At 40.5% G+C, this 23,707-nt stretch overlaps 4 protein-coding genes across 6 annotated transcripts; 1 reads left to right on the top strand and 3 right to left on the bottom strand.

Moving 5' to 3' along the window:
• Positions 1–1,980: 1,980 nt before the first annotated feature.
• On the bottom strand, positions 1,981–4,786 carry LOC135642404 (cyclin-D4-1-like). Its single transcript, XM_065158536.1, has 6 exons — positions 4,298–4,786; positions 3,711–3,797; positions 3,488–3,586; positions 3,203–3,404; positions 3,006–3,127; positions 1,981–2,910 (listed from the first exon to the last, which is right to left on the bottom strand). Exons 1-6 carry the CDS (start codon positions 4,607–4,609, stop codon positions 2,686–2,688), a joined length of 1,047 nt encoding a protein of 348 aa, XP_065014608.1. The 5' UTR covers positions 4,610–4,786; the 3' UTR covers positions 1,981–2,685.
• Positions 4,787–10,807: 6,021 nt separating this feature from the next.
• LOC103991532 (uncharacterized) lies at positions 10,808–13,962 on the top strand. 2 transcript variants are annotated; one of them, XM_009411022.3, is made up of 5 exons: positions 10,808–11,053; positions 11,191–11,786; positions 13,274–13,378; positions 13,465–13,536; positions 13,621–13,962. In XM_009411022.3, the coding sequence occupies exons 1-5, from the start codon at positions 10,909–10,911 to the stop codon at positions 13,690–13,692; spliced, it is 990 nt and encodes a 329-aa protein (XP_009409297.2). In that variant the 5' UTR covers positions 10,808–10,908; the 3' UTR covers positions 13,693–13,962. The 2 variants fall into 2 exon arrangements, with proteins under 2 accessions (XP_009409297.2, XP_065016650.1); XM_065160578.1 differs by having other exon boundaries at positions 11,191–11,594.
• A 306-nt stretch (positions 13,963–14,268) lies between these two features.
• On the bottom strand, positions 14,269–19,616 carry LOC103991533 (uncharacterized). Of its 2 annotated transcripts, XR_010498288.1 has the most exons (6): positions 19,398–19,616; positions 17,107–17,184; positions 16,676–16,748; positions 15,357–15,430; positions 14,422–14,593; positions 14,269–14,325 (listed from the first exon to the last, which is right to left on the bottom strand). XR_010498288.1 is itself a non-coding variant. In XM_065160580.1 (5 exons), exons 1-5 carry the CDS (start codon positions 19,506–19,508, stop codon positions 14,522–14,524), a joined length of 408 nt encoding a protein of 135 aa, XP_065016652.1. In that variant the 5' UTR covers positions 19,509–19,616; the 3' UTR covers positions 14,338–14,521. The 2 variants fall into 2 exon arrangements, 1 of the variants encoding a protein (XP_065016652.1); XM_065160580.1 differs by lacking the exon at positions 14,269–14,325 and having other exon boundaries at positions 14,338–14,593.
• Positions 19,617–20,197: 581 nt separating this feature from the next.
• On the bottom strand, positions 20,198–21,611 carry LOC135643525 (mitochondrial uncoupling protein 5-like). Its single transcript, XM_065160579.1, has one exon. It carries the CDS (start codon positions 21,282–21,284, stop codon positions 20,313–20,315), a length of 972 nt encoding a protein of 323 aa, XP_065016651.1. The 5' UTR covers positions 21,285–21,611; the 3' UTR covers positions 20,198–20,312.
• Positions 21,612–23,707: the final 2,096 nt, after the last annotated feature.

Raw genomic sequence — 23,707 nt, forward strand, 5'->3', positions numbered from 1 at the left:
GAACTTTCTCTATTCCTTTAACGTGCAAGTCACTACAATGGATTGAACGCAAGACCGGGAGAAAGAAGTCGGTGTTCCGAGGAAGGAAACCAGGAAAGACCGCGTATGCCACGTCGGTTGTAGTATCGGTCAACGAAGATACGCTTCGAAGTCAGTATCCTATCCCCGTGGGGTCTACTTAAGAGCGGAGTAGGACACACGGCGAATTAGGGGGATTGGCCTGTGACTCCGATGCTACAGCGAAGCATCAATCGAGACAGTCCACGCATCTCAAAGCGTGCACGTGGAGGCACGTCGCAATTTGAGATCCGTGCTTGGAGTAGCGCACGGCCGGATTTCCATTTTGCTCCATAAATATATTGACCATGTCTAATTCTAACAAACGTATTGTGTTTCTTCGCGAGTAAAATGTTTATATTAATACATAAAATATTGTTATTTTCTGTTGGGATCGGTTTGAATCAATCATAGTCATCATATCGAAATCTTAACAGTGCCTCTGTTCGATTTTTTGGGGGGCAGTTCTCATCGGTCAGTGGTCACAATAACTCGACGTGGTCGACGTGGCTGACCTGCAAACATTAACTATGGCATCATCGCCTTCATGATAAAATCTGGACCGGTTGGAGCTGCACATTTATTCCGAATGCAATCACTGAGTGTTCATCGTAAATGCTGGGGCTTCATGGCCGAGGCATCCTACACTGCTCTGGTCCCTGCACCAGATCATAGATACTTGGGCGGCATCAACTGTTTGTCTTATTTCGACATGGGGGAGATGGCCTGATGGGTGGTCATCGAGATCGATATTGTTTACAGCTATCTTCTTGTTATTGATGTCAAAGAAAACAGGCATTCAGAGAAAGGAGCTGCTCTTGTCCTTGCAGACTGGTCCTATAGGCTTGTGGTCTTCTTAATCCAGCTCAAGCTGTTTTGAGATGATGTCTGTCCATGGAAGGTCTTCTAGCACTTGAGATATGCACTAGATCAGTAGATTACTTAGTTTTAGAACAGAATGAGTATCCAGCATTTATGTATCAGTTTCCAGTAGCTTGCTGCACTGATAACACTTCAGAACAAGACAATGTTCTTCCAACAAAGAACATATAGGAAAGAAAAAAGAGAAAGAAGGATAGATTGGAAGTGTTTAGTTCCTTCCCAGTTCGCACCATCATCATCTTGGTTAATTAGTGACAGTAAAAAGCTAGTTTTCTCAACTACATTCAGCACTCTTCTTGTGAATGTCATACACCAACTGGTTAACCAGAGTTTTGTTGTTCATGGCCCTGGCTATTTTCTAGGGATAACCTGCAGAACTTGTGTCCACAAGCAAGTCCTTCAATGGAGCTGCCATTGAGATGTCAGATTAAATCTACCTAGTGAGTTTCCCATAGCTGGATTCGCCTCTGAGGTTCCTCAGAGAAATTAGTCTGTAGGATTCTTAACATATTATTTGCTTCCACTTTCCCTACTTCAGTAGTGCTCATGAAACTTATACTCAGCTAATTTACCTCTGGAGCATGAAAAGTTGCCAATGGTAAAGATCAATCATAGCATATGAAAGAGACTGGTAATCACTTCCTGATGGTACAGTACATCAGAAAAGCCACCCTCTCAAAAAATAAGCCATACAATCTCTGCAGCTCTCACCAAAGGCTGAAACATAAATGAGAGTGGTGGCAGACCAGTCTACTTGATTTCTGTGAAATCATTGTCGAAGAGGACACCTAAATCATAACAGTGTCACAAGAGAATAGTGGCTCGAGATTTTAAGCTCGTCCATCTACTGTAGAGCATCATAATGCATTCAACAAGATGTGGCTTGTGTTGAAGATAAGTACACGATGAACATAGTGCTCCTACATACCTACGTAAATATGTGCACAGATGATCTCAGTACAAAGTCCATGTCATTCATCCTTTCCGATAAATATATATTTTTGCACTAGAAATGGAAATGTACACGAGTTTAACTTGCAACACTCTCAGTAGATCTGAGTCTGCACTAATAGGAGCTGATTACAAATGACAGAGATGCTTTGACAGAGTGAGGCCCAAAGAAAACAGACCAGCAGGGAATAATTCTGTCATCCTTTGGAATTGTCCCAAGATCTTAAACAAGAAACTGAAACTTCCAAGATGCTTCCTCCACAACTATGTATTAAATATTAGATTCTCTTCTGATTGAAAGCTTTCTATGTTGTCTCCATAAGGCTCTTTTCCAGCACTGGGAAGCAACTTCCAGAGTCCAATTTGACAAATAGTCAAACAAAGAAGATGGCAGACACAAGAAATGCAATATAACATTCATCAGTTCAATGTCAGTGATCATAAACCTGTTCTTTAGGAAACCACTTCTCTCCTCAATTATTGGGTGGTCAGTTTGATCACAAAGACAACCATTTTCATAATGTTTCCCATGAAAGAAAATTGACAAATACCTTAAGGTAGGTAGCTGGATCATAGTCTCCTCTGAGTTCATATTGACATCTGAAGTCTGATGATTGGCATAAATAACTGGTAGCACTACCTTTCCTCTTATTTGTTTTTCTGGTGAGTCATGCATGGCATCTTTTTCCTTTTCAAGGTCATGACTATCTTAAAACTCCCACTTAAGATGCCAGATTGTTAGTGTGATGGTAGCAGAACCTGACAAGCAGATAAGGAGTGGACACCAAGCTTCCTTCATTGCCTGCTCGGTTTCCTCCTCTTAGTAGCTGAAGAATTATGATGACTTGTTGCATGTGACTCGACAGTCAAATCATCATCCTTACAGCTCAAGCATACAGCACTTGACACACCAATTGAGCTTGGTGGCACAGAGGAAAATGATATGTTATCATTTCTTAGTGGTCTGGATCTCATCAATTCCATGTCCTTGATCACTTCACAGCATCTCAAGACTTTCTCCTGCAAGCCACAGTTCACCAAATTAAAAGCTCCCGTACATGAAAGCAGATTCTCAGATGAAAGATACAAGAAAGTAATACTGGAAGCATGTAAACCTTGGCTACTCGGAGGCAACAAGACACCGCCTTCTCAACATCCACGGGTTGTCTCTCTCCTGAAACCAACAGCGTAATGGCTGCGGCAATTTCTGATGGTCTGAATGCTAAGAAATCAGCCCCTGCATCCCAAAAGCCTCAGCTTCAGCCATACAAATACCTTCTTTGGTAACAGATGCATCGATCAGGAATTGTACCTCTAACTGTGCTCAAAATGAGTTCCATCGATCGAGAGACCACCGTTTTAGTTGGCGCATTGCCACCGCTAAATTTATGGAGGAAGAAATCGATGAAAGAGAAAGGAGTCAGAGCTTGCATCCTCCATTTAAGGGTGCTCAGAACCAGGAGCTCCATTCTCTGGATAGTCTTGGCCTCAAACACATAGTTTGCCTCACCTACCTGTGGAAGAAAATACAGAGAAGTTCATAAAAGATTCAAAGAAATATGTTGAAGAACTCTTCTACTTTTTAAGTCTTATCTACCTGAAAATCCAAGGACAAAGGGACTTCGGTTTCCTCCATTTTAGCAGCCAATGATAAGCAGGCCACAGATAGTAACTGTGTCATCCAATCCTTGCCTTTCTATAATTAAAGCCAGAACAAGCGGAAGCAGATTCATTAGATGGCATCAAATGGCCTCACAATAAAAGCAGTCTGTACAATGCGTGCAGTCTTATCTAACCAAGGAAGATTAGATTGTTCTTACGGGTAGCTCATAGTTGGAGAGGAACCGATCCAAGTAATTTACAGCTAAATAGGCACTCAGTGGTCCAAAATTGTAGTGCGCATGAACCTGTTCGATGCATCGCAAATGCCATTAACCAGAATGGAGAGCACACAATTCAGATGGAAGAACAGGAACACAGAGCACAAGAAAGATCAACATCACCATCACTAGAAAAAAAGGTCATGCAGAACCAAAAGAAAATCTATCACAGGACCAAACTATTGAAGTCATGCGCATAACCAAAATCGAAGGCAGACGAGGGAAAATGGAGATAACGAGCCAAAAGATCGCATTAGATATCAGAGCAAAAATAAAACATGAAAGATCTAAACACAATGCAAATCCAAAGGCCACTTGAATAATCATGGACCGACAGAAAAATGCACAGAACGTTATCATGGCATCGATGCAACAAAGCAAAACGAGTCCACAGCCAACAAAAAGCAAAAAAAGCAAATATTATGTTGATGTGAAACATCAAAAGGCAGCAGCATTTGGTTATACCATCTAAGGAGGTTATGATTCTGAAAAGAAGGAAACTTGAGACCACAGAAACAAGAAGCCACCTTCAAAATCCGATCAATGGTATCTGTCCTTATGGACGAGTCCAATGCCCCAGACCGCAACCTCTCAGCGTAGTCCTCCCTCGGCATATGCTCGGATTCCCTCTCGACCAAAGAGGCCAAGCACTCATCGGATTGCGGTGGTATATCCGTGAGGGGATCCCCATAAAAATTGCGTCTTTTATGTTCGGAAAGCAAACTAATCCTGCGCTCCTCTTCACAGTCACCATCATCTTCATCATCAAAGCCTAGGACGCAACTGTTGTCCTCAGCGCAGAGGAGGGCAGAGGAGGCATGGTCACAGCTTGGAACCATTGAGATATCAAAAGCGAAAGACAAAGGCAGCGGTAAAGATCGAAGCTTTCCTATAGAGAGAAGGTCCTTGAACTCCCTCCTCCCTCCTCATTCAAATGTGGCTCCTTTTCACCGAGAAAACGAGTTCAAATTTAGTAACAGTATCGGGAGAAGAAGTGGAGGAGGCGAGGTGGGAGAATGTAGGCACTTCTGCATAGAGACGAGGCAAGGTTAAAGCTTTATAAGCCAGTGGGTGAGGAGAGAGAAATGTCATAAAAACAATAGATAGATAAGGTGGATCATGGAGGGAGATAGTGAAAATAAAATTGGTGTTTGGCTATAGGTGCTCTTTTTGGTTGTAGGCTTTTGGGTTCTGTGAGATATCTAACGTTTTAGGGAGAAGAATGATGTTGATTATTAGTGTATTACAGTGATGTAATAATATATTGAAGGGAGAATTTGGTTGTGCACGATATGTTTGGATACAATCCATCAGGTTACAGAACAAAAGCGGTCACAAACATCTGTTCCGAAATGAATTCCCAACAAAGCGAGAACAGTTCTGACTTCTAAGGTGCAGAACGATCAGATTACCTCAAAATACAATACATCCCCATGCTTGAAGACAGAGAGATAAAGCACTTGATAATGTTTCTGAAGTATATATACGTCTCTCTCATGAATACTAAAGTGAATATAGAGGTAGGTCGGTGGTAAATCTACCGGAATCTGGAAATGTTAGATTTGGCAGAACAGCTCTATCTACATGTCTTTAGATGTGCGCATTTTTAGCACATGAGCAAGGCAAGAAGGCGGTCAAGATGCTTGCTTAGATGGATAAGAGTGAAAGGGACGTTCCCTTTTGTTTGGGGTCTTTCAAGGTGAGTTGAAGGGGTGTTCATGGAGAGAGACGTGGAGGGAATCGATCACTGATGGGAGCTGGGATCTGGTCTCTCTGTTCACTGGTCTTCCTCCCTTCCCTGGGAGTCGCGCCGCCTCCTCGCTTTGGCAGATGACCAGCTTCTACTGCCGTTTTACTCGGCGAGAACAAGTCTTGCTCAAGGTTGGGCTTTTCCCGTTCTCAATGCCGTTCCGGATGCGTAACCCTCGGCCTTTTACTTGGACAAATCTGTAAGCAACACATGGTTCTTGGGTTGACCATGTTCTTCTCCTTGGAGGAGGACCACACTCTTTGACGTCGTAATGCAAGCTCCCGTCGCAAGGATTAGATCAGAATAGCTTTGTTGTCTTTAAGCAACACTAAACCCATGCGTAACAGCGAGAGACCGAATGCTGTGGTACCACTGCCACCATTTGTGTGCCGTGGTTGAAGGTTGCTTCCCCTTTCGAGTTCGCTGTCCAAGGTGGAAGTACTCCAGATGAGGAGAGATCAAGCTGGCACTGCCATAAGTGTTCATGTTTCCTCTCTTTGGCACTATGTTCTTGTAGCTGAGATGCCATTACTTCAACAGAAGCCGAGGCATTGTGCAGTTCATGTGCCGTCGTTCAAATCATTGCCTTCATTCTTCTCTGGGAATTGAGACTTCATTCTTCTGCAAAAATCAAGGCATTGGTTGTACAATCCATATCGAGTTGTTCAAACCTTGTATTGGCATTCTAAAATAGCTTGTACTGTTCTGTTATTTATGTCCAAGGAAAGCTTAAATGACTTGTGGAGATTGCATGTTTCAGCTACATGATTCATGGGAGTAAGCTTGTGTTTGATATTTGATATTATGTACATATATATGATATGATGCACAATGCCCAACTCTGGATTTGTTTTCTGGATTTGTTTCCTGACACCAAAAACACTGCTGCTCCAGTAGTTTATGCATTTATCATCTAAGCATCAATGACATATTATGTGCTTAGAATGAAACAGATCATGCATTCTCAATGACACTAGATTGGTCATGATTATTCCCTTTGGTCTGACTGGGGACACACTGATGAGAAGCACTTTGCTCAAATGAAGAGAATCCTTGGAGATCATTTTTGTTTTTCCAATATATTCATTTTTTGATGTGCACAAACTATCAGATGAAATGGACACTACAATGCCAGGGGGAAAACAAATAGCCACAGGGATGTGTCTACATTTTTTATGTGTCTTCTTCCAAAGAGACATGTGGTCCATCGAACATGATGGTGAAGATCAACCGAGGATTTGCTAGATCATCAGCAATTCCAAGAGCCAAAAGCCAATATTAACATGAACCGATCTTTGATTCGTGGTCCATCTCTCTATATCAACCTTTAGCTTGTGGTCCATCTCTTTGCGCTGCGCCTCCCAGCTCTCATCACTCTCCATGTCAGTGCTCCCATCGAACAGGCTTCATCTGTAAGTTCCAGGAGGGGTGAGACTATTAATTAGGGTCGTTCGTGAAACCATATGTGAATCGCTGTCGTGGAACTCCGGCCAATCTTCTGCTGCTTTTTACCTTGTTTGACTCTGGAGAATCTGACATCACCATGTATTTATGTATGTAAACAGGTATTAAGCTTTGTTTCTTGTGATGTGCATAACATGCATCTATGAGCTTCCGACTCGTTGGAAATCAGGTCACAGTGCAATGCATCCAGTCTCAGGTAATCTTCTGATCGGAAAAAGGAAGTAATGATCAAAATGAAGATGAAACGGTGTAATCTGAAAGAAGTGATCTGATGAGCAATGATCAAAACGAAGAGATGAGATGATCCGATGGAGCTCGGTAGCTGACCTCTCATTATCCTTTTCTCCTTATTGCAATATCTGTATGTTTTCTCCTTCAGAGCACCAAACCAAACTGCACCCACCGAGTAAGTCATTTTCAGCATCAGCTTTATATACTGGATGTTGATGCCACCGAGATGGGTGACTCCTCAAGAACACCAGCATCAACAGTTTTGTTCTTTTGTATCCATCTCGTTTCTTGGGGAAAGCAAAAGACAGTTTCCTACTGGAGTTCGAACAACGAGCTCTCATGCATGGCCCAAATTGAATCATGGGTCATTTTCTGTACCTCCTTTGTTTGATCTGGATCTGATCTCAATAATTTTTCACGAGCCAGATAGGTTCAAAACCGAGCTCAGTCCTGTTCCATTACATGACATGGTATCAATCAGTGGCCGCACACAGAGCAATCCAAAAAGGAGGTAAAAATGAGGCACACACATTTCTTTTCTTCTTCTTCTTCTTCTTCTTCTTCTTCTTCTTCTTTTTCCTTTTGATCCGAGTTCATGTAGGTGACTTCTGCGCAGTGCGACGTTTGATGAGCTAAAGGTCCCCAAATCTTCTGAGCTTTGATTCAGCTCACAGGAGATACTCCGAAATTATTATTTTCGGTCCCCTCTTCCATTATTATTCAGCCAAACACTTTCAGTTTGTCACAATTTCTTGAGAATGGACCACTTATTGGTATATCTTATACCTTCTCTAAATCATGCCATTTCACTTTGGACTGCAAGAACTAATCACCCACCAATTACCTCAGGTGTTCTCTTTATTAAATAGCTGGATTTAGGTGTTTCAGCTGGGATCAATGAGAAAGAAATGTGCTAACTACATCAAATAACATGATTGTTTCTTCAGGTGTCCTTTCGCAAACATAATACAACTTATTTGAAGAATCAACAAGTAAGCAGCAAATTTCAAAGTTATGGCCCTGAAATCATCAGAACTGATGCTGCCAATCTGTGACTCCTCACAAGTATGATGGAGGAGATAAACTATCACATGTACGAGATCTTTGACCTGCAAGTTTGCCACATCTCCCCCTCTCATAGATTATTGTATTTATATCATCATGTTGATGTCTTGCTTATTTAAGTTCAACAGGGAGACTGTGTCAAGTAAAAACTTGCTCATTATAGAGATGAACAAACAAGCAATCAATTCATACAAGTTCTAAGGCTTTTTAATGCACCAAAGGGTCCCCTTTTTTCAACTAGCAGTGAGTTGGGTCTCACTGGTATCATCCGTGAGAAAATTCATGTGAAAGATTCTTACAATTACAGCTAGGAGGCTTGCAGGCTTTCTTGATGGAGATGTGCCCCTCTATTTCCTGTAGAATCCATCTTTTTCTTCCTTGGCATTCTTTTTGGAGTCTCTTTTAATGACCCAAATTCCAATTTGGTCAGAGGCGGGGAAGGCTTTAACCATGCCTGTAGCATATGGCCAGACTTCCATAAGCACTCTCCTCTCTCTCTCTCTCTCTCTCTCTGCTGTCTTCTGACCTTTGGTCCTGATTGCTGGTGGGCAGGAGTTACTCAATTTGCCCCCCTTCTTAAGGACTTTCTTTGGTCGGTCCAAGAACTGTGCTTTGTCCCATGCTAAGACTGCTTTAATCTGTGTGTGTGTGTGTGCAGTTAATGGAACATAGCTGCATTCTTTTCAGTATCAGTAAGGGTAGAAGACAACCATTGTATTGGCTGGACATCTCTCTCTACCCCATATCCAACTTGTCTACAGATTACTTCAACCAAGACATGAAGACGAGGTCAACATAACAATACAGCGTCGGTTGCTGTCCTCCTTCCCCTTGCTAGATTCTCTATCTTTGTTCTCTTATCCTCTTGCATGATCAACCATGTCCTGGCATGTTTCCTTTTATCATTTTGCTGTCTCCTTTTTCATTCTACTACTCATCGATCAAAGGAATCCAAGTGCATCAATTTTAATGATTCGATCAAATTAAACTACAAAACCTGTGCAACTCTTCGGGACCAACATGCGCATGAACAGGAGGAATCATTCAATCCAATCCAAGCAGCAGGATGGCTTGTCTGTATTCTCTTGGAACATCCACACACATGCAAGCTATACGTAGATATCATCCGAGTTCCAAGGTCAACCGCGTCATATGGATACTTGATAGATCTCCATGTCCAGTCCAGGATTTGACATCGTACTTGTGTCATGAGCATCCGTGGCCGATTCATATCCACACTGTTGAAGAGTCAACGAGTTCATCGATTAGCCTCGTCGCTGGAGACTTTCTTCTGGTTCGTCCAAGGCGAACTGTTTCTTTGTTTCAGTACAATATTGATTTGATTTGATCCCTCCCTCGGTGTTGCTGCTGCTGAAGCGCAGCTGTGGCTTTCTTTTCTCCATCGCTAGACATAAAAGACACCATTTTATTGGTTTCACCTCCTTCCTTTCTTATTTTTCTGCATGCAATTTTGCCGTAGCAATAGAAAGAAACCCCAAACTGCGCCATTCCGTGGGCTAATGTTAACCCAAGATTCGAAGTTGTGCGGCCTAATCCAAATAGAAACTGGGCTTCGACCGGCACTACATTATCGTGCCATGTCGCGCCGACCCCCACGTATAATGCAATCCTCCATACATAGGAAATATTAATATTAAGCAATTAACTTAGAATTGGTTCCTCAAAACAAATATGGAATCCAGAGTTTTTATTTTTAAATAAATATTATAAATCAAAATTTTATTTTTATGATACTTTAATAATTATATTATTTTTTAAGAATAAAGTAAAGAGCTTTTGTTTACAGATTTGAGATTTTTTTTTCGACGAAAACTCAAATATGGAATTCTATGATAAATTTTTAAGATCTTTACTAGTTAAATTAGCTGATACCTTCATATTTAAAAATATTGATCGTTCATATATATTTTTATTTTTCTTTATATATTTTTATCCTTTTTAACCATAATTTAGGTTTAATACCATGATACTATTTGACCACATGTCTTTTAGTATTATTGATTGAATATATAACGATCGAAATATTTTTTTATCTTTTTTTTGTTTTTGAGTTATTTTTTTAAATATATCATGTTACACTTTATATTTTTGCCATAAATTATAAGGTGAGTTGCCATTAAATTTTCACCTTTTTCATATTTATAATAATTTCAATATAAGATAAATAAAAATAAATTCTCATATATATCTTAAATTTGTTGAATGACTTACAAAATAAAACCCAGTATACTAATACATATTTCTTTGTACTGAGGGTATCCATATTTTTATTTTGTTCTTTATTGGAAAGATGTTTAAATCATTATTAAGGTTTGCACTATTTATCACAATTAACAATAACTTATTTACGATATTCTAATGGTATTTTTATAAATAATTAAATATATTATTTATTTTTTACTTATATATGTATTTATGTATGTATGTATGTATGTACACACACAAAGCAGGCAGTAACTATTAGTAGACCAAATAAGAATACACATCCCACATTAAATGGCAACGTTTTCGTCATGCTGTTGTACGCCGCCCTTTTTGCCCTCAGATAACTGAACTGCAGCAAACTCGCCGCTCGCAGCGCCGCCCAAACACACGCCTCTCTGCGAAATGGAGCTCTCCGCGCCTCCCCGCAGCCTCCCTTCCCTCCTCCGCCGCCCCTTCGTCCCCACCATCTCCCCTCTCCTTCTCGTTTCGTCTCGCCGGCTCCCCAACAAGTCTCTCCTCGCCTCCCGCTCCCCCAAATCGGTTCCTGGTACTTTGCACAGCTTTTGCTGCTTTTTGACTTGTTTTCCCACTTCTTTAGGGGTCATTTTCTTATCCGGTGATGATTTGATCTATTTGACGACGAGTTGAAACCCCAGGGACTCGTTTTTCTGGTTCTTGATGCAGGGTTGAATCGCTCCATTGGTCGCCCGCTGCGGGCCACAGCCTCGGGCGAGGAGGCCTCCACGACCGTCGTAGCCGATTATGACACACCGAAGCGGGTCGTAGGACCTTCCGTTTTGGTGAATTCGTCTTCTGCTGAGGAAGACGTCCCCGATGAAGGTGGCGAACAAATTTCTGAGGCTTCGGATGATCTGTTACCTAAGCTCAATCTCAAGGTGCTATCTTCGCCGTCAGCCTCCGACGAGGAGACCTCCACGACCGTCGTCGCCGGTGATGACACACCGAAGCCGGTCGTAGGACCTTCCTTTTTAATGAATTCGTCTTCTGCTGAGGAAGACGTCCCCGATGAAGGTGGCGAACAAATTTCTGAGGTTGCGGATGATCTGTTATCCAAGCTCAATCTCAAGGTGCTATCTTCACCGTCAGCCTCGGACGAGGAGACCTCCACGACCGTCGTAGCCGATGATGACACACCGAAGCCGGTCATAGGACCTTCCTTTTCAATGAATTCGTCTTCTGCTGAGGAAGACGTCCCCGATGAAGGTGGCGAACAAATTTCTGAGGTTGCGGATGATCTGTTATCTAAGCTCAATCTCAAGGTGCTATCTTCACCCTCAGGTTCATGTGTACTTTAACTGTGTCACGATGTTTGATTGTGTATTAAGGAGTACTGCCTAGGCTACGTCAGTTTTGGGCGTATAATCTAGTATTTGAAATTAGTCTTATGTTATTGATTTTAGCTTGAATCTGATAACAATAAGGATTGCAAGATGTTTCTGAAGCATGATGAATTCCCATTTATCTGTTGTCGAGTTGTGGTAGAATAGCCATACTCTAAATCCTCTAGTCTTATATCAAGGTTGCAGCCCTGGTTGTGAAGAAGCTAAAATTTGCCCATTTGTCGGAATTTTCATGTCAGTAGAATCCTCAGGTCCACGTCACTAGTTTGCCTCCTCACCAAAATGTAGATCAGGGTTGTAGCCCCATTCTTTTACTAAATTTGTATGTTTTGTTTCCAGTCCAGCAATGTGCGCCTTTCTGAACATGTTTTTTTTTCTTTTCATGTATGTATATGTGTGTGTGCGCACGTGAGCGCATATGTGCGTATGTACATACAACAAACCACTTTTGTTCTTAAGTTGAATTGGCATTGTGCATTACATGATATGGAATCTTGATAGCTTTAAATTGTTTATAGCAATGAATGAGAATTTGATTTAGGCATTTATCTGTTGCTTAAGAATCTGGAAAACATCTGAAGTACTCAGTGAAAGTGCCATTTCATCTTGTTACACTTGTAGGAAATTTTAGGCAACATAGTATCGTACTCCAACTAATGGGTGGTTTTATGCCAATCCTGTCATTCTAGCATGATCTACAACCAAAAAACTTTTATTACGTGTACATTTGTATTATTGTAAAACCTCAATTTCATAAAGGGATATTTAAATTATGTACCATGGGGTGTATTAACCAAGTATTCGTTTTATTTTGCACGATTATTTAGGCAATGAAAGAAGGTTTTGCATGCTGTAGATATATTTCTTAGCTGTGCTGCAGTGGATTTAATATTATGACTTTTCAAAGTTTCTTTTCTTGTGTCAGAAGTGAAGTATCTTTGTAGTGTATACAATATGTTTTATTTTCATTCTCACTAAATTATCTTCTCTGTCTATGGCAAACAAGTTTGGTTTATGCTTGTGTTTTGGTGGTTAATTTAATGAATAGCGATTAGGTACACGATCGGTAGGACTAAAGAGCACTTTGAAGTCAAATTGCAGAGAAATGCCTATGAACTATTTGAATAAGAATGTCTACTTTACAATCATGTGAATGAAAGCAAGAAATACTTGGAATTTCTTCTCCTTTGTTATATTAATTTTAAATATCAGAAAAAGAGAATAATTAAGTGACTGAATTCACAACATCAATCTAATCTTGGATCTCAAATTCTCTTGCAAGATAATTTTTTTTAGTTTGGTCACCCTGGTGAAATATTTCTCAACATTGTGTCATTAATCCTCGACTGTCTCGGACTGTTTGTCGCTCACCACTTATCAGTCAGAGTATTGCTTATGATGTGCAGATGGACCTCGAAGACACTTATACGATCCTATTTTATGGAGCTGGTACTCTTGTCACATTGTTGATTCTATCAGCTATTATTTCCTCCATTGATTCCGTCCCTTTGGTATGCTTTCCTACCTGAATCGCTGAAACATGGTTTACGTAGTCTTAGTCATCATTTATATTTATCCGCACCATTTCATGGAACAGTTTTCCAAAGCGATGGAAGTTTTTGGCCTTGGGTTCACAGTCTGGTTCAGCTTTCGGTATCTGATCTATAAGGTGATTTAGTTCCTTTTACCAAAGAGCTTTTCCGCAAGACTTGTGCTTTGTGTTATAAGCATCGTTTTTATGATCGATTTGCAGGAAAATAGGGATGAGTTAGTCTCAAAACTTGATGATCTCAAGCAGAAGATAGTAGGGCCGAGTGATAACTGAGTACTTGGGGTAGTCGACGCCGAATGCAAGATCAGCATAGTGTGGAGTCAGGTATACCTAAATAGTTTAGTGACATGTTTTGCAGTGGTTTAGCGAAGTGGATATATCCATATTTCTCTCTCTTCGTGATGAGCCTTTTAAACTCTGAATGTGGCAATGGTGGCGTGAATCAGACGGTCTGTAATATCTAATTTGGAGATGTTTGACCGGAAACTATTTGGCAACCACTTGACTAGAATTTGTTATTATGATATCTCATGCTGTGATTAATTTGTTTGTTCTCCCTATGTATTGAAGATCGAGCAGCCTGTGTTTAATTTCTTAGGATGCACATGAATCACGGTTTTTCTTGTTTTTTGACAGTGAAAGAGAATTTGTGGCTTGTGGTCAGCAGCCGTGCCGTGTTCATCGATGTTCCACTAAAATTAGATCGCAGAAGTTGGCATCTTATTCGACTCCTCCTACATAATCCATCACGAGATGTATATGTTTATGCCCCCTTTCTTATGCACCTTTTAAGCAAAGCATCGAATATGATTCGGACGTAGGAAGGGCAGCGGCTTGCGAGCACAGAGCTTTGTTGGTCGAATGCTTGGTTTCTTGATTGGTCCCAACCTGCCCAAACAATCAAGTCTGCATGCCAAGGACACAAAAGTCTGTTTGTCATCAGCCTTCAGCAACAACTGAGACGACATTGAAAATTTTACATGCATCTTATCGTATGCTTGCCGTTTTATATGATCCACTTGAGAAATGTACCGCACTTGGTCGAGAAATCACATGATAAGTCTCTATCTTCTCCAGTATTGTTCCACCGCTTGCAGTTGATTCACCATATTGGATATCTAATGCCAAGGCCATTGCATGTTAATATCAGGCCCTTGTATCGGTTCAGGTATTCCTGAAATTTTACAACATATATTGTGATGCCGGAAATGAAGAGAACCAAAACATTGAAATTTGAGACTACACACAAGCATATAAAAATTACACACGACCGGAACGATGTGTTTCATGGAGATTTGACAATTATAGACTTGACCAAAACATGATTTTAACCTCTCACAAGGAATTAGCAAAGCCAATTTCCATCCTTCTCTATGATAGTTCTGAGTTCTTTATGAAAAAGTTTTAGGACGCCCTCTCCCACTTTTTATTTATTTATTTATTGTTGGATTAGACTACTTGGAACATTTGGAGAGGAACTGGGAATTGAAATCAACATACCAAAAACTTACAGCAGTATGGTGAGATCAGGCTAACAATCTGCCAATATAAGTTTAAGACACTAGAGTTCTATCCAACTACAAGTTTAGCTGCAAAAGATTTATATTTATAGGCCTCCAAAATGGAAGACCAGATTAAATGGAGACAATATATTGAAAATGGAGACATGCTCTAACTAGCTAAAAGCTATATGCTCAGTTTTGTCCTGTAATCTTTTGGGTCACTTCCAACTAATTTGCTAGCAAATGAGGTCAAGCCAGAAAAGTCAGCTTGAATTTAACGTATGTTGCAAAGGCAAGAAGCGACCCATTACACTATTTTAACTTGAAGTTCTTATCTATCTAATTGGGAAAAATTTTGGTGTAACCAAAAATGCCATGGAATATGCATCATCAACATCTAAAACAGGCAAACAAAAGGTGGGCAGATATGCTTACAATAGCATTATAGTCTTCGACTACACAGACTCCCTTCTCATCATACTCTCGCCTTTTGACAGGATCACTTAAAACTGTTAAAATAATGCATTTTGTTCAGAAACAGTGATCAGGTGTAATAATGATAAAAATAGTAATGAAGAGTGAGATCAATGCTTAGCAGGACGCATTCTGTCCTCAGAATTTTAAACGGGCCAGATAATTAGATAGCATCTCTTTGCTAGTTGATCATTCATCAACCTATACTCGATTATTAGCAATTAGTGCAAACAAGATGATTCTTGAGATAAATAACTCCAGTACAAAGAATCGATCTCATGCATGATAGGGAAATTGTGAAAATCATTCAACATGACAAACTGATTGACGAGGCACAATATGTGCGGAGTGTCTATAAGTTAATGCATACTTCATTACTGCCAACAAAGAGAATTTTTTGCATACTTCATGAGAGTCAACGAAGAGAATTTATTGACTACTTCATCACAGTCAACAAAAAGAAGCAATAGTTACTTATTATATAAAAAAGTAAGTTGATAGCTAAGATTAATTGCGAAACTTAGCTAATAAAATTACAACTACTTATTGCAAATAAATCTGAAAGATGCACAAGAGATGAAGGATGCCATCATTGAACCACAGAAACATTTATTTCCAGATTGAGAATGAATTAGCATTATTTAAATATGATAATAGATATCATTACTCGAAGGTGTTAGCTAGTTTGGCTGGTAAAGACTTCGACAATTTATTGCAATGTCCTAGATTTATATCCCACCTTTGCCACTTATCCTTTGCCAAAAAAGAAAAAAAAAATCATTATTTAAAAGATCTTTAAGATAATACATCAAGAAGAAGTATGTGCTTATAATCTTAGAAAAGTTTCTATTGGTCAGCCCTTACGTCACTAGATCGGGGCACATTTATCATGTTTATGAATTTTTATAATTTTTTAATCAACGAAGAGGACAAGCTGTGCATCTAACAAACAGGAAGTGTGAAAGAAAGCGAAACTTTTTAGAGTATTCTGATGGAAAATACTGCAAGAATTCATGGATGTTGCAGAAAAGTGCATCAAAATTAGGTACAGAATTTTGCAACATGCTATCAGCATCAAAGTAATTGAGGTCAACAAAAATCATCGTTAATCAATCATAACCTTCCTGGTTGACTCACATGGTGTTGAACTATAAAGGCTAGTCCACTTACAGGAAGATCTAAGTTATTGGTTACAGATTTAAGCTCCAGCAACCAGGAAATGACCTTCAAATTTTCCTAGACCAGAAAAGATGTACTTTCATTGATGGTTGAACACATACCTTTGTATGCCTCGTTAATTTCTTGAAATCTTGAAGTAGCACTTTCCTCCTTTTTCTTATCAGGATGCCATTTCTAGCAAAGAAAAAAAAGTAAGAAACTTTCTGCTGTAATTAGACAATTCATATATGAATTCACTATTCTCCATGACATCTAAAACGTGTTTCCACAGTAAAAAATAGAGATGCACCAAATAAGCTCTATGACATTGCTACCAAATAAGCTTCATAAAAGAATGCAAAGAAAAAAGATTGTTACTCAAAAGGTTTTACAATCTAGTTCTTTTTTCTTTTTACTTTTAACCAAGGCCAAGAAATGGAATTGTTGACCACTGGGTCTTTATCTAACACAAGGTCATGCTTAAATAACAGAATGCTAAATTTACATGCTCAACGTCTATAGGAAGTTAAAAGATCTATTAGATATTACAAACCAATGCCAGACGAATATAGTTGGAACGGATTATTTCTTCAGTAGCATCATAATCAACTTCCAGTATCTTGTAGTAATCCTAGATATGAAGAAACAACATCAATGTTAGTACAAGAAATTAATAATGGGCATACTTATGTCAATTTATTGAAGACAAAAACAAGTCTTGACAAATAATAGTAATAATACTAAAAGAAACAAAATAAATAAAATAAACATTCGAGAACTTCTTAGCATATAAGACATCCTACAGTAGATACTCCTATTCAAGAATATCACAAATCACAAAAGATTATGATTCACAAGGAACAATGACACAGATAACAAAGTGAAATCAAATTAGAGAAAAATCTTATGGTGCATAAATAAAAATAAACATTTGAGAACTTCTTCGTATATAAGATGTCCTATGGTTGATACACCTATTCTGGCACATCACTAGTCACTTAAAAGATTATAATTGTTTTCTGTACCAAACAAAAAGGTCATAATACTATGGTCTTGCATAGATTCTGATGTGCTGAGCAATAAACAATTAAAAATGCTTGACGAGCAACATGTACAGATATATACATATATTTAACAATTATGGACATTTCGCCCATGAAATTTACATAATTTATCAAAAATCAAAGATTTCGCCATAAGGGATGGGAACATTTGTACTTGGCTCGTCAGACCAATCCACTCTGACCTCAAAAAGGGGAGCAGGCATAAAAGATTTGTTCGAACTCCAGTCCTGAAAAACTCTTTTGTTTGGTTAAATAGCCAGCATAATTTACATATTGAAATTGGATGTACAAGGTCTAAGTATTACAAGTTTTGAAGTGTTTTTAAAGTTTCATTTCAGTCGACTGGCGAAGTATTGCTCCATATCCTGAAGGGGACATTCTTAAGTGTATGCATTTAACAACCTCTCTATTTTCTTTTTCTTCTTCAATCTACCAGGTTACGCTTTCCCCTCTATCTGTTCAGAAAATTTCCCATGATTCAGCATCAAACCAGATACCACATCCATTAGTTGAAAAACCAAGAATTTTCTGGTAAAGACCTACAGAAAGTGAAAGCATTCCATGAAAGACTGAAAAAGGGGTACTAGATGTGTCAAAGAAAGATAGATATACTATAGCAGCTTCAGGAAACATCACAGGCTACCTGCGCTAAGGTATCAGTCATGCCAAACAGAATAGGAATTGTGGCCAAAAGTTTAGGGAAAAGAAAAAGGAAATGAAGAAAGAAATCCTCATGAACGATAACTAAAACAGTCACTGGGCATTTTGCGATTCTGAGCATGACCAGAACCTGTTGCAACTTCTCAACTTGAGATACGGGTGAGTATTAAATAAAGTTGGGCATATCTTTATCTAAAAAAGGAGTTCAAACAGAACATTGATGAGTAAATATTGGCATAATTTACATTCTACAGCATCAAACAACAAAAATAATAGTAATATAAACACATTTTGCACTGCCACTGCAGCCTAAACTTGCTAGATTCAAAAGCTACACTTCAATAAGAGCTACCATTCACAGCAGTATATTTCAGATTTGGGGCAAACTACAACAATGGTAATAGAAACACATTTTTTTCCACCAATTTCATGTATTAAACAATCGCTGAATAAGCTACATTTTTTTCATGTATTAAACACATTCAAAAGCTACACTTCAATAAGCCTAAACCGCAATCGATTTCATGTATTAGCACGACTATTCAATAAGAGCTATCATTCACCTGCAGTATATTTCAGATTTGGGGCAAACTAAAATAATGGTAATAGAAACACTTTTTTTTTCCTCCAATTTCATGTATTAAACAATCGCCTAATAAGCTACATTTTTTTCATGCATTAAACACATTCAAAAGCTACACTTCATTAAGCCTAAACCGCAATCGATTTCATGTATTAGGACGACTGTTCAATAAGAGCTACCATTCACCGGCAGTATATTTCAGATTTGGGGCGAACTAAAATAATGGTAATAGAAACACATTTTTTTCCTCCAATTTCACATCATAAACAATCGCTGAAGCAAATACTTACTACTTTTATGGAAAAAAATATATATATCTTTCCCCCAGTGAAGTAGGCAAATGAACCATTTACCTCTAAACAAAACCCTAGAAGATCCCAAATCTCCCAGAAAGTAGCCTAGAACAAACAATATACCAAAAAAAGGGTCCCAAATGTCTATCAACCAAAGAATCGAGCGCGAGTTAACACGATGGCTTGATTTCTAACCAACAAATCCCATAAATGACAACGGAGGAGGAGGTGGATTTAGGGTCACCTTTGGCTTGGACAGGAGGGAGAAGAAATCGAAATCGACCGGAGATTCTCGCTGCTCCTCTTCCTCCGCTTCTTCTTCTTCTTCTTCTCGGAATTCTTCGTCCCACCACATTCTCTATGGTGGCGTGGCGGTTTCGGATTCCAGGAGGCGGAAGGCGAGGAACACGGCCGCGTCGGAGAGGGGAAATTTGGTGACTGCGTGAGCCCAGAGTTAGCCACGCACACCAACAACGGCTGCGTCGAGCTTGCCTGTCATGGCCGAGGCAGGGAACGCGCTTCCCTCTCACCAAACAAGGGGCCTACACACCACTTAGTTTGCATGTCTTAGTCAAACCACCAAACACAGACTGGTCTTCTGCGATTGCAAACTCGTGCTGCATTATTAATGAACAAAAGAGGTTCTTTTTATAAGGGACATTCCTTACGTTAAAAAACAAAGCTTATTTCTGTGGTTTATCGGCATAAATTATTGAGACGTAAGTAACATTTTTAATGCATTCACTGCTTTTAATGCCACATTTGGATCCCAACGACGGTCCCACCACCACTTGCTGTTTAACCAATCGCTCCAGTCCACGAATGCTACGTCCACTACGAGTTTGGCTTTGCTACCTCCACGAAACCATCGGATATAGACACACCGCGTGCAGTCGCACCAGTTCAAATGCGGCGCGACCAAAGTGTTGGGCTTCCGTTGGAAGCATCTCTTCCATGTACGTCACTTCTTTTCTTGTTTAACCATTTCTTTATGGGAACATCCTACGGATATTAAGGAACACACACAATTTTGTAGTATTCGTATGGAGCTGTAAATAAGACTTGGAATAATCTGTCTAATTGTCGTCGTCATCATCAGAGCCGTTCATGGAAGTAATTGTGGCGTATCGGTCGGGCGTTTGAGACCAGCGAGTGGCGGTCAGACGTCCTTGAGCAGCTTGCGCACCTGCTCGAGCGTGACGAAGAGGACGACGGTGAAGGGGCCCTGACGGGACACGGTGGGCACGAAACCCTTGTACAGCGCCATTGGTCCCTCCGCCCGCACCGTCTTGAGGGCGCAGTCCACCGCCCCGGCGTAGGGCGCCGCCGCCCCTTTATCCACCTTCATGTTCATCACCCGTGTCTTCACGACGTCCACAGGGTTCGACGCCGCCGACGCCACCAGCCCCGCCGCGAAGCTTGCCGCCACGTGCGTCCCCAGCCCGTCGGCCCCTGACCCGCGCCGCCGAAGGATCGCTTCCTTAGCCTGGTCGTACGTCGCCAGCTGCGACGCTGTCACGATCATCGCCCGGTTCACCGTCAGCGACGACCCCCGCCACAGGCTCCCCACTCCTTCCTGCCGGACCATCCGCCCGATGGCGTCGAGCACGCTCCGGTAGTTCCGGCGCTCCGCTGGTGGGAGCCGCCCATCGGCCTGCATCCGGACCATGGCCACGTCGGCGGGGTTGCCGACCGCGGCGCCGATGCCCCCGGCGATGAGGCCAGCGGCAACCTTGCGGTGGAGCGGGATGGACCCGCCGTCACCGGGCGCGGACCAGCGCTTCTTCAGCATGTCGTAGAGGCCCATGCGCGTGGTGGAGTAGAGGGTCTGTCGGAGGAGGGTGGCCGAGACCCCGGAGAAGAGCCCCGCGGGACCCTCAGCACGGAGGATCTGCGCGCCCACCGCGATCGGGCCGGGGCGCCGTGGCGGGGTCAGGGCAGGATGATGGTGGCGGAGGGTGGTCATGCCGGTGGCCCCGTGAAGAGCGGCAGCGGGACGAAGGGCGGAGACCGAAGGGCTGATGGCCTCGCCTTGGAGCTGCATGCGGACCTTGATGAGGTCGAGAGGATGGGTGGAGCATCCGGCGACGATCGAGGCGATGCCTCCTTCAAGGAATCCTTTGAGGCCCATCTCTTGTTATGTGGGAAAAAATTACACCAACCAAAGAATAATTCTCAAGGTGGCTCCTTTACGCGAAAAGGGTCGACAAAATCCCAACTTTAGGCAGAATCGAAGGGAAAGCAAGCTCCTTCCGCTCGAAATGGCAGGGAAAGGGAATTCTACGACTACAACAACAACTATTACCAGTTGGAGTTGGGGTTCATCTCACTGGAGACAAGGAGATGGGAGTGGAGGGCGAAAGCTACGGAAGAGGAGTGCGGGACGCTGGGCCGCTGACATATGCTGCGGTCAAGTGCGAGTTGGAGGCGAGGCGGTGGGAGGGTTATTTATAGCATTGGCAGAGCTCCCAATACCACACGAGAATAGGAGAGGACGCCGAAGGAAACAACGGTGGGGAAACGACCGGTGACCGAGAGTGGGAAGGGTTCTTCTTAATTAAATTTGCTTTTGTGGCGAATTTTACTTTTGTTTCTAGAGAAGCCCGGCCTACGATTTTGGAATATTTGTACCTGTTGGCATTCATGGAGGTCCGATCAAGGCCGTGTAGCGACGATCGAACGGTCGTTCATGCGACTCCGTGGCCCTCCACCCACCATAGGTGGTGGCGCGACGGGTTCGTCGCCGCCCCCATCCACACGTATTTTCCATGGCGTAATTTGCTGATCCTTTCCGACAACGTCGGGGATGCCGCTTTCGCAATGACCGTCCGCCCTCCACGCGAACGGCCGTTGCTTCGGCTATTTGGTGGGGCCCGGAAGTCCGATCGTCACCACCTCCGATGGCGGGCGGAACTTTTCTTTTAGCACAAGGCGTATGTCGACCATCTCACCTACGCGATTTTTCATTGGAAATTCCCGTGGGCTCCACGAAAAGAGCATCATTACATCCGACAAGAATGCTTCTGAGTCTTCAGTACGTGGTTTATCCGTCTAGTACGAGGAACTAGTAATAGTGGTGCTACTTGGAGATACGAGCGAGACTGCTTCCGAGTCTTCAGTACGTGGTTTACGTGTGAGGAACGGATTAGGAGGCATGTCAGTGACGGCGCGACCGTAGGAACACGGTAAGGCCGGGGAGCTCTCGGAGCACCGGAAGAGGTGGGAAGCCCGTATGGACTTCGAAACGTGGAACTCGGCTGGTTGACTTTGACCGTGGTAAACGATGTGATACATGATTATTTAACCATTTAATCTTTATGTATTTATTATTATTGAACAGCCAAAATCTGCTGCTGGTAATATATTAATGGATGTCTCAATAACACTGACAAACCGTAAGCTAATATAGGTCACTTGCAGCGTGTTTAGTTCTATATAAAATAATATTGTTAATTTAATTATTTTTTAAAAATATTAATAATTTTATAAGAGAGTTATACTTAATTTTTTTTATGAATTAAATTTTTTATTATATATTTTTCTAATAACTATACACATGAACTTTTTTTTATCATAATTATTATGATCGAGTCGACACTAAAAGGGTGTGAATTAGTACGTACGTAAAAATTATATCGAATCGAAAATTTTCTTACGATAAAATTATATCAAGAAATGTTTAACTTTGAAAACATTCGTAAGAATATACAGCTAAAGTAACGAGGAAGTTAAGTAGTTTATAATAAAGATAAATAATAAATAGAAATATAAATCGATTTATAATTATTATTATCAGTCTTCCTTCAATGGACGAAGACCAATTATCCTCTTACAATACTTTCTCCTTTTCACAGGTTTATGAGATGACATTTACATGTCACTCTTTTATGATTAATCTCTCACACACCTCTCTTGTAACTAACTCTTAGCACATAAAGGAAAGAACTCAAAGTTTTAAAAGAATTTACTTAATTCTTTCCTTATATATATATATATATATATATATATATATATATATATATATATATATATATATATATATATATATATATATATATATGTTCTTGTGAACCTAAGCATTATAAACTCAAAAATCTTCTTATTTCATTATATTTTTGCATATTCTAAAATTATAAAAAAATTATCCATTATTTTTTGATCATATATATATTCTCATTATCATAAAAACTCTTATAGAAAAAGAATACAATTATATATCGATAATTAAAGTTTTGGTAATTATGCATTTTTGAAAATAGTGTAAATATTTAAATCTTGAGTATTTTTTGCCCCAAATACAAATACACCCAAAGAACCTTCTTATTACAAATTACAAATGTTCACCTTGCAGAAGATGGCCAAATTTATATATTATTTGTTGATTTTTTGTCAATTATAGTTTTTTAACAGGATAATTGCTCCAATCTTGATTATTTTTTCAATCAAAACATGCCTAAAGAATCTCATATGTCAAAAGATCTTCCCTGCAAAAATACACAAAATTAGATAATATTTAGTAAAGTCTGATCAGTTAATTACAATATTTTTAAAAAA

Source organism: Musa acuminata, chromosome BXJ3-7, assembly GCF_036884655.1.
Source record: "Musa acuminata AAA Group cultivar baxijiao chromosome BXJ3-7, Cavendish_Baxijiao_AAA, whole genome shotgun sequence".
Lineage (NCBI taxonomy): Eukaryota > Viridiplantae > Streptophyta > Magnoliopsida > Zingiberales > Musaceae > Musa > Musa acuminata.